The following is an 11,012-nucleotide window of genomic DNA, read 5'->3' as shown; positions in this document are numbered from 1 at the left end:
TTTGTATGTAACCCAGCCCTTAATTAAACTAAAAGCAATTCATATAAGTAATTAAACCATACACTTGTTATTTTGATAATATAAAATTATTACCCTAAAATAATTACCTTCAATTAAGTAGTATTATGGTTACCTAAATCAATCAATGTAGTGGTAATCGGCGTAGTTGTTAGAATGACAACTGCCACACATACAGTGGGGACATGCAACTTGCAAAATATCTGACGTGTAGGTATCCCCCGACAACATTCACTTCTGAAAGCCACAAACATGACTTTACTTGACTCAGATCTTGGTTCATTGACTGGTACAACTCCAGGCCTAGCATATTTGGGGGCACATTTTCCATGGTGGGTTTTGCTGAATCTCAAAATGTAGTTTCGAGATGTTTGCAGTCTGCTATCTCCTCTGCCTACCCCCCCACTACCTCCTCACCCATACACAGTAAATGTAAATGTAAATGTGCTTGTACTTATATAGCGCACAGCTACCCCGGTTCGGGGTTTCCCGGCGCTGTACTCATACCGCTAGGGAACCCTTCCTGGCTTTTTCCCTGTGAAATGTCCACTCCTGGGCATCCCACAGTGTCCTCCCTAGACACCCAACAGGAGACGGAAGGCAAGTGAGTATAAATTGTTTATTTGCAGTGTACTGACTGATTGCTCCATTTACAAGCTATTATTACAATAATTACAGTCTCACGAAAACATTGCGACACATAAAAAGCATATATAAGTTAAGGAAGGTTCGGGAAAACGCCCACCCTTGTCCTGCGGAGAACTGTATTTATTCACATACGTAGAACTTTCCCCCCCTCTAAAAACAGGGCAGGCCCTTAGACCAGGCCCACCCAGGTCTGTTTCTGTTCATAAAGTGCTTTGTTTACTTTGTAAGTTGGAGCACTGCGGTCTGTCCCTACAACTGCAAAGGCCTCAACCTGCAGTTTGCTAGTAACATGTTACTCCAATCACACCGGCTCAGGCCTCAAACAGCAGAGCTATCCTTCAGGTTACAAAGATATTACAGGATCAGGCCTCAAACAGCAGAGCTATCCTTCAGGCTACAAAGATATTACAGGATCAGGCCTCAAACAGCAGAGCTATCCTTCAGGCTACAAAGATATTACAGGATCAGGCCTCAAACATCAGAGCTATCCTACAGGTCGCAAAGATATTACAGGTTTAGGCCACGAACAGAAGAGCTATCCTTTGGTTTACAAACATATTACAGGCTAAAGCCTCAAACAGCAGAGCTATCCTTCAGGTTAAAAAGATATTACAGGCTCAAGACTCAGACAGCAGAGCCATCCTTTAGTTTTCAAAGAACTTCCATGCTCAGGCCTCAGATGGTAAAGGTATTACTCATGCCATGGAGATGTGGCAGGGTCAGGCCTTGCACAGGCCTCCACGAGCAGAACTATTCTTCTTGTTGCATGGATTCTGAGGCTCATTAAAGACAGCAGACATATCCCTCAGGACACAGATTATACAGACTCAAACAATGGACAACATAGATATCCCCCCAAGGAATCATTTCAGAACTTCCTGCTACAAAGAGCTCGCTCGGTGCAGGTGCTTTGAATGTAGTCTTTGTGGAAGTCTTTTCAAACTTCAGAGGGATGAAGAGACTGCGCAGGAGAGCGTCCTCAGGTGGAGATGGCGTGCTTTGCACGAGTTGAGTTGGAGTTGTGACAGCAGAAGCTGAGTGGCACTGCTCTGCAGCAAAGGTTAAGTAGCATGGCCCTGTAGCTGAGGCTGAGTCAGAAAACTTGCATTTAAGATTGGGTTGTGGCACCCAGCAGCAGAGGTAGAGTCCATGCTTTTGGCAGCAGAGGTAGAGTCTGCACACTAAGTAGCAGAGCTTGAGGAGTTACACCTGGCAGCAGAAGTAGAGTTGGTGCACTTGGCAGCAGAGCTTGAGTAGGTACGCCGGCAGCAGAGCCTGAGTCTGTATGTTCAGCAACAGAGCTTGAGTAGGTACGCCAGATGGTAGAGTTGGAGCACTCAGCAGCAGAGCTTGAGTTGGTACGCCAGGCAGTAGAGTCGGTGCACTCGGCAGTAGAGCTTGAGATGATACGCCAGGCAGTAGAGTCGGTCCACTCGGCAGCAGAGCTTGAGTTGGTACGCCAGCAGTAGAGTCGGTGCACTCGGCAGCAGAGCTCGAGTTGATACGCCAGGCAGTAGAGTCGGTGCACTCGGCAGCAGAGCTTGAGTTGGTACGTTCAGCAGCAGGGTTTGAGTTGGTACATTCAGCAGCAGAGCTTGAGTAAGTACGCGTAGCAGCAGAGCTTGAGTTGGTACACCAGGCAGTAGAGTCGGTGCACTCGGCAGCAGAGCTTGAGTTGGTACGTTCAGCAGCAGGGTTTGAGTTGGTATGTTCAGCAGCAGAGCTTTAGTAAGTACGCGTAGCAGCAGAGCTTGAGTTGATACGCCAGGCAGTAGAGTAGGTGCACTCGGCAGCAGAGCTTGAGTTGGTACGCCAGGCAGTAGAGTCGGTGCACTCGGTAGCAGAGCTTGAGTTGATACGCCAGGCAGTAGAGTCGGTGCACTCGGCAGCAGAGCTTGAGTTGGTACGTTCAGCAGCAGGGTTTGAGTTGGTACGTTCAGCAGCAGAGCTTGAGTAAGTACGCATAGCAGCAGAGCTTGAGTTGGTACGCCAGGCAGTAGAGTCGGTGCACTCGGCAGCAGAGCTTGAGTTGGTACGTTCAGCAGCAGGGTTTGAGTTGGTATGTTCAGCAGCAGAGCTTGAGTAAGTACACGTAGCAGCAGAGCTTGAGTTGGTACGCCAGGCAGTAGAGTCGGTGCACTCGGCAGCAGAGCTTGAGTTGGTACGTTCAGCAGCAGGGTTTGAGTTGGTACGTTCAGCAGCAGAGCTTGAGTAAGTACGCGTAGCAGCAGAGCTTGAGTAGGTATGCCGGCAGCAGGGGGCAGAGTAGGTATGCTTGGTAGCAGAGTTTGAGTCTGTATGTTCAGCAACAGAGCTTGAGTAGGTAGGCCTGGAAGCAGAATTAGAGTTGGTGCACTCTGCAGCAGAGCTTGAGTGGGTACGTTCAGCAGCAGAGCTTGAGTAGGTACTCCAGGCAGTAAAGTCAGTGCACTCGGTAGCAGAGCTTGAGTAAGTACGTTTGGCAGCCGAGCTTGATTAGGCACGCTTAGCAGCGGAGCTTGAGTCGGTACATTCAGCAGCAGAGTTTGAGTAGGTACACTTGGCAGCCGATCTTGAGTACGTACGCTTAGCAACAGAGGTTGCATGAGAGCGCTCCGCAGCTGAGGGTAGTTTCAATAATCTGCAACACGATGAGTTCTGAGATCTCTGCTGCAGAGTGTCTTGTTCCGTTCAACAGCAGAGGTAAAGTTAGAAGTGCAGCTCTGTGGTGGTAGAGTTGAAGGTCTGTGAGGGACGGCTTGAGTTGGAGTGCTCTATCACAGAGGCTGGTTTGCAGTGCTCTGATGCAGTGGTTATACAGCTCTGTGGTGCTAGAGTTGAAGGTCTGTCAGCGACAGCTTGAGTTGGAGTGCTCTATCACAGAGACTAGATTGCAGTGTTCTGATGCAGTGGTTATACAGCTCTGTGGTGCTAGAGTTGAAGGTCTGTCAGGGACCGCTTGAGATGGAGTGCTCTATCACAGAGGCTGGATTGCAGTGCTCTGATGCAGTGGTTATACAGCTCTGTGGTGGTAGAGTTGAAGGTCTGTGAGGGACGGCTTGAGTTGGAGTGCTCTATCACAGAGGCTGGATTGCAGTGCTCTGGTTGTTATACAGCTCTGTGGTGGTAGAGTTGAAGGTCTGTCAGGGACAGCTTGAGATGGAGTGCTCTATCACAGAGGCTGGATTGCAGTGCTCTGATTGTTATACAGCTCTGTGGTGGTAGAGTTGAAGGTCTGTCAGGGACAGCTTGAGATGGAGTGCTCTATCACAGAGGCTGGATTGCAGTGCTCTGATTGTTATACAGCTCTGTGGTGGTAGAGTTGAAGAGCTGTGAGGGACTGCTTGAGTTGGAGTGCTCTATCACAGAGGCTGGATTGCAGTGCTCTGATTGTTATACAGCTCTGTGGTGGTAGAGTTGAAGAGCTGTGAGGGACTGCTTGAGTTGGAGTGCTCTATCACAGAGGCTGGATTGCAGCGCTCTGATTGTGCTGTGCTGTGGTAGAGTTGAAGAGCTGTGAGGGACGGCTTGAGTTGGAGTGCTCTTTCACAGAGGCTAGATTGCAGTGCTCTGATTGTTATACAGCTCTGTGGTGCTAGAGTTGAAGTGCTGTGAGGGACGGCTTGAGTTGGAGTGCTCCATCACAGAGGCTGGATTGCAGTGCTCTGATGCAGTGGTTATACAGCTCTGTGATGGTAGAGTTGAAGGTCTGTCAGGGACAGCTTGAGTTGGAGTGCTCTTTCACAGAGGCTGGATTGCAGTGCTCTGATGCAGTGGGTATACAGCTCTGTGATGGTAGAGTTGAAGGTCTGTCAGGGACAGCTTGAGTTGGAGTGCTCTTTCACAGAGGCTGGATTGCAGTGCTCTGATGCAGTGGGTATACAGCTCTGTGATGGTAGAGTTGAAGGTCTGTCAGGGACAGCTTGAGTTGGAGTGCTCTTTCACAGAGGCTGGATTGCAGTGCTCTGATGCAGTTGGTATACAGCAGTGCTGTGGTAGAGTTGGAGTGCTCTCAGGGACGGCTTGAGTTGGAGTGCTCCATCACAGAGGCTAGATTGCAGTGCTCTGGTGCAGTGGGTATACAGCTCTGTGATGGTAGAGTTGAAGGTCTGTCAGGGACAGCTTGAGTTGGAGTGCTCCATCACAGACGCTGAATTGCAGTGCTCTGACGCAGTGGTTAAACCACAGTGCTCTGACGCAGAGATTGAGTTGTGCTACACTGTGGCAGAGCTTCATTCACTGAGATGAGGACATCCTTTAATGCTTCCAAAAAGACAGCAGGCAATGGAAGAGTCGCTGTTTTCAAAACCGAGTGAGCGTCTCAGACGGGAATCCCACATTCTCATCGGGCACTGGAAAAAGAAGAGGGCAAAGTTAGGTCCAAAGAAGACTTCTGTCCAGAGAAGAGTGAGACCATGAGGAAAGAGAGAAGAGAGGGAAGGAAAGGCAACACATCTGTGGAAAGCACCCACATGATCAGGGGTGTGAAGAGGCCACAAGATAAGTAGCAACAAGGGGCCACTATGTTAGAGATAGAAATAGACATTTTAGAGTAGAGTGGGGAGGGGACAGTCAAGGTGGTACATCTGCATCCTGGGGGTATTAATAAGAGGTTCCCTGCTATCCACTTCCTCCCATTTGGAACTGCCTTCATGTTGCACATTCAGGGTCGGACTGGCCTTTAGGGCAATCTGATAGTGCCCGATGGGCTGGTCTGAAAGGTCTTTGAGTGGTCCGGTTTCTTGGCCGCTTGTGGGCCTGTTTTATGGTCCGCTGGGCACATTTTTACTGCTGATTCTCCTGATATTAAAACAAACATTGCCTGCAGCAAGCTCAAAGTCAATCAGTCTTCCATATCCTACAAAGCACTCATCGCGCGTCTTTAAAAGTTGAAAACTGCCCCAATTTGCAAACACAGGAGGTTTTTTAAGGTATCTAATTCACTAATGAGGAGCACTTTAATTTTGGTGCCCGGGACTTTTTTCTGCCTCAGTCCGACCCTGTGCTCATGTGCCAGAATCATTGTGCTTATACTTAAGATGATACGGTTTTGCTTTGCTCTATACCTATGTATATGACTTGCCCTCCTCTTAGAGCCTTCCTCCCTCTGTATTAGAGAAATGTGTGAAACCCTTGCTCCGAAGTCCTGCACCCCCTCTTCCCCTCCTAGCGCGTAGACGGTATCAGAACAGTGGCAAGTCGGTGCTGGTGCCTGGCATAAAACCCTGAAAGAAGAGCAGGAGGGCATCTTGTTCACACTCATCGCAGCTGCGAAAGGAGCGATCACGATGGAAGAAAAGCTGACTTTTCTGTTACTACCACTCTCCAGAACTGATGTCTTTCACAGATTATGCGCGGAACGAGAATGTCCACTGCACAAAACATAACACCACTAAAGAACTCAACTTTAACACAATACTTTATGTAGCTTATCCGCCTCGTTGTGTGCGTCCACAACTCACCTAGGGGCATATCTACAAGGCGGTGATATAAAATTATCGCCGTTTTCGGCCGAAAAGCGGCGATAATTTTATCGCTATATTAGCAAGGTCACGCTATCGCGTGAAACCTTGCCTTAGCGCCTGAATTCCTAACGCCCATCTTTGCATCTCTAATGAGATGCAAAGTGGGCGTTCCTCCCCAGGATAACGGGAGAAATGTCGCTAAGCGACATTTCTCCTATTATCAAGCCTCACGCAAAGCAGCATAGCAACAAGAAAAGTAGCGATAACCCCTGTTATCGCTACTTTCCATACGCCTGCTTTGAAACTAACTTAGCCATGATATCCTATGGAAGGTGGATATCATGGCTAAGTATGTGAGGCCCTATCAGCAAGCTATCGCCAAACTTCGAGGAAATATTGCTGGGTTTCCAGCGATAATCTCACGTTTGGCAGTTAGCGCTAGGATTTTTATCGCTTTTGAGATAAGCGTTGCTAATAGCACGCTATCTCAGCGATAAAATTCCACGCTAGCCGGCGATAATTAACGTAGCGCTAAGTGCGCTTAGCGATAATTATCGCCGGGTCTTGCTGATATGCCCCCTAATGCGGTGGGAACTCCACACCCTACCCACAGCGGCATCTTCAGATGCTATAGTAGGAGGGTTGCATGTCCATCGCCCCTTGGTACTGTTTTTGTCCCAGTGTTTTTTCCTCTGGCTGTTTTGACTTCTCGCTTTTTTGCCCGGCTGCTGATTGACTCTTTTCTCCTTCCCAATATCAGGAGGAGTTTGTTGTCATGACTCCAGTACTGATCACAGCTGCAACCAAGTGCTACAAGACTGCCAAGAAGGCTTTTGAGGGTTGTCCTAGCTGGGACCATCTTAAGGAGACACGTGACACCTTTCACTATGCTATTCTGTGCAGGGTGGCACTGTGGCTACTGGGAGCAGTCGGCCATCCCTTGGGCAACCAAGAAGACGAGGCGACAGGCCTTTTCAGTGTCCACTCCTTGACAGACCTTGCTTGAATTACACAGAGTTCGAGGTATTCAAGAGCCTTGCTGTGAGGCTCAGGCAGGTCAGGTTGTGATGGTGAACCTGCCTCTTCTTCCTCAACAGGAGGAGAGGGCGCTTCTAATCTGTCCGAAGCTCTACGGACCGAAACATCTGGGCCTTGAGCTAAGAGCGACCAGGGGGCCACAATGATGCCCCTGTGATCACTTTGCATCTTCCTCTTTTGATTTTGTAAATGAACCGCGGGGCTCAGAGGACAATTGTAAGCAGAAATCCTTGACCGCCGCCCACATTATTGGAAACATCTCCCCCCCACAGGTCTCGGCTGTCGCCCGCCGTAAGGACAGCTCCAGAGGTGGCGTTCACAATCCCTTGGACATGTCCTTTGTTGGGGCTTCCTTCAGTTCCTACTCACAGCATGCCAGTCATCCCCTGCCAGGCTGAGCTGGGAGATAGTTTTATAAGCCAGGAATTTGGTTCATGGATATTATTCCTACATGAATCAATTACCCAAACCTGAAGCAGGCGCATCCCCAGAGGAAGACGATTAAGTTTATAGTAAAATACAAATGTTGGCCCTGCCAGTTCGGTTCCCGGGCTCGATGCAGCCTGCGCAGGACAGCCTTTCAGGCCGCAGAGACCACACTTGACCGCAGAGTTATCATATGAAAGAAGGTTTCTATTCTGGATTTTGTAGTCCACTTCAGTAAGTGACCTGCATGGGTATCTGGGCAGCAACAACTTGAAAGGGAAGGCCCCATTAAAGGCCTTCTGATCTCACCCATCAAACCAAGGCAGGTTTGAGGGACGCCATCATCCCGCCTTCAGCACCAGTGATGGCACTGCTGGTCGAACTCTTCTTGTAGAGGGTGCATCGGGGTCTTCAGCGATGCACTGGAGGATGCCGGAGGGGAGTTTTCCAAAGAGAAGCTCATACATTACACAGAAGAGCGTAACTTCCTCTTGTCCAAGTAGCAATGCCTTGTACGGCTCAGATAAACAGGTCCTGGTGAGGACCATACAGGACGTTTGACTTTCAAAGCCAGGCCTGGCTTGAGTGTCCTCTCCTGGGCGCGGCTTTGAGCGGCCAGTTTTCCTGATACATGGACACGTGATGTCCTTGTATTCTCAACGACTTTGTGCACTTCTTTGGGGACAGGACTGAGCCCAAAGGCGGCGACTGAAAACAAATGATGCTGTGCTAGAACCTCTGGTACTTCCTGTGCAGGCTGCAGCAGGTGTCCTGCAGACTGCAGGGCACAGAAAGGCCACCTTTCAGGAGCAAGGGCTGAGATTTTGGAACAACGCCATCCTGAATGTTTGTCTCCTTTGAACGTGCTTTAGAAATGCAGACCCTGAACGGGCCTACAACCATTTCTTACAGCAGGGCAGCTTTACCCAAGATCCGGGAACACCAGATGCAAAAAGCACTCCCTCACCAGAGGACTGCCCAGCAACCACCAACTGCCCAAAGACAAAAACTGACTGCCCAAAAACAACTACTGGCTACCCAAAGACAACCACTGACTGCCCAAAAACAACCACTGACTGCCCAAAGATAACCACTGACTGCCCAAAGATAACCACTGACTATCCAAAGACAACCACTGACTGCCCAAAGACCTGGAGAAGAGGCCTGATGCTATGAGCACTCCAGACACTTGCCACTGAACAACAAGGGGTGTAAGAACACAGCTGTCTCTACAAGGCATCAACCACAGGAGAAGCTCTGAGATGCACCTAGCCCAGGCTTTCCTACAACCACCACAGCACCAAAGGGCATACAGGTGCCAACAGGTGCCACCAGCACACTGCTGAAATAAGGTCCAGGCGACTGGCAAAGGGCTGAGCAATGGCAGCCATGATCAACTCAACGCTGACACTCAAGAGATATGCCCTCTGCTGCTACATCTAACACCTAACAATGCAGCAGCAAATCAACTCAAGGTGCTACGACGCTATGTCAACGGCAAGTGTGTGCTATACAAGAGCCATTTAACGAAGCAAGCTCACTCTTAAGAAAACCAGGGCAAGTTGTATCCATTTGGAGATGTGAAGGGCTTGGTAGCTAGAGTCGTCACCGGCTCGCCCTTCCCTCGCCCTCTTGCCCCTCTTGTTAAAGAGACTTCTCTAACTTTGGGTGCTGTCTTAAAGAGGTTCCACTAGAACTCCAAAATTCTGCCCCAACCCCTGCTCTTAAGGCTTCTTTTCATATCTTAGGTCCAGTTTTAAGTGGTTCAGTAAGAACATTAGAGCCCCCCCCTGCCCCTTGCTCTAAAGGATCTTTTTGATGTCTTAGGCAGAGTCTTAAAATCCCAGAACTCTACTTTACTCACTCTCATCTTGCTGGGAGTCCTGAAGCTTCACTTTATCGATTTTCCAGAGTTTCTTGCTGTAAAGAAAACAAATGTTCAACTATTTATTACAAAATATCAGAAGACAACATCAAAGCACAGAACCCAAAATCCCTAAGTAAAGGTGATGTGGCAAGCAAGGCAAAGACAATGTTTTAATTGTTTTCGAAATAAAAGTGTTTTGTTTATTTTTAAATGAATCCCTAGCTTCTGCTCAGAGGAATGCTCTTGAGAAAGCAGACAGGAATGAGGAATTACTAAAATCTGTTTTGGTCAAATGCCAAGTGGGACACATGGGAGGATCTAAAAAAACGAATTGGAACATGGCTCTTGCATCACTGGGGTGCAGTGAAAACTCAAAGCTGTAGCAAACAGACCCCTGCCTAAGGTACATTCAGAACCCTGCCCACCTCACACACCGGCTCCTGACCAGGGAACACACAGACCCCTGCCTGAGGTACATGCAGAAACCTGCCCACGGCACAGTGTGGCCTACGGTTCACATCGATACTAGCCGGCCACACGCACAGGCACCAGCCTGCAAGAAGTATCCAATCCTGCCCATGGCACACACCTGCCCATGACCATGGCACACACACCGGACCCTACTCACGCCACACACCGGCCCCTGCCCACGCCACACACTGGCTTCTGCCCAGGGCACACACCGGCTCTTGTCTACAGTATACTCCTGCCCATGGCACACACTGGATCCTGTCCACAGCACACATTGGCTTCTGACCACTTTACACACCTGGCTCTTGACCACTTTACACACCTGCCTCTGCCCACGGCACACACCTGCTGCTGGCCACGGCACACACCTGCCGCTGGCCACAGCACACACCTGCTGCTGTCCATGACACACACTTGCTGCTGTCCACTGCACACACCTGCTGCTGTCCACGGCACACACCTGCCGCTGCCCACAGCACTGCTGTCCACGGCACACACCTGCTGCTGTCCATGGCACACACCTGCCGCTGTCCACGGCGCACACCTGCTGCCCACGGCACACGCCTGCCGCTGTCCACGGCACACACCTGCCGCTGCCCACGGTACACACCTGCTGCTGCCCAAGGCGCACACCTGCCGCTGTCCACGGCACACACCTGTCGCTGTCCGCGGCACACACCTGCCGCTGTTCAGGGCACACACCTGCCGCTGTCCACAGCACACACCTGCCGCTGTCCACGGCACATACCTGCCTCTGCCCACGGCACACACCTGCCTCTGCCCACAGCACACACCTGCCTCTGCATACAGCACACACCTGCCGCTGTCCACGGTACACACCTGTCGCTGCCCACAGCACACACCTGCCGCTGCCCACAGCACACACCTGCCGCTGCCCACGGCACACACCTGCCGCTGCCCACAGCACACACCTGCCGCTGCCCACGGCACACACCTGCCACTGGTCACGGCACACACCTGCCGCTGGTCACGGCACACACCTGCCGCTACCCACAGCATACACCTGCCGCTGCCCATAGCACACACCTGCCGCTGCCCAGGGCACACACCTGCTGCTGCTCACGGCACACACTTGCCGC

The 11,012-nt window shown here is 50.5% G+C and overlaps 1 protein-coding gene across 1 annotated transcript in view; it reads right to left on the bottom strand.

The window, feature by feature from the left end:
• Positions 1-618: 618 nt before the first annotated feature.
• The window catches only part of LOC146782980 (IgGFc-binding protein-like), a 334,560-nt gene continuing 324,166 nt past the window's right edge, over positions 619-11,012 (bottom strand). Inside the window, exons 92-93 of the mRNA XM_085639314.1 lie at positions 9,439-9,494; positions 619-4,997 (exon numbers count right to left, since the gene is read on the bottom strand). Coding sequence (XP_085495440.1) covers positions 4,948-4,997; positions 9,439-9,494 — 106 coding nt within the window. The 3' untranslated portion in view covers positions 619-4,947. The remainder of the gene's footprint in view (positions 4,998-9,438; positions 9,495-11,012) is intronic.

The sequence above is a fragment of the Triturus cristatus genome, chromosome 12 (genome assembly GCF_964204655.1).
Source record: "Triturus cristatus chromosome 12, aTriCri1.1, whole genome shotgun sequence".
Classification (NCBI taxonomy): Eukaryota; Metazoa; Chordata; class Amphibia; order Caudata; family Salamandridae; genus Triturus; species Triturus cristatus.
Note: the sequence above shows the minus strand (reverse complement) of the source record. Positions and strands in the feature narration are given on the sequence as shown.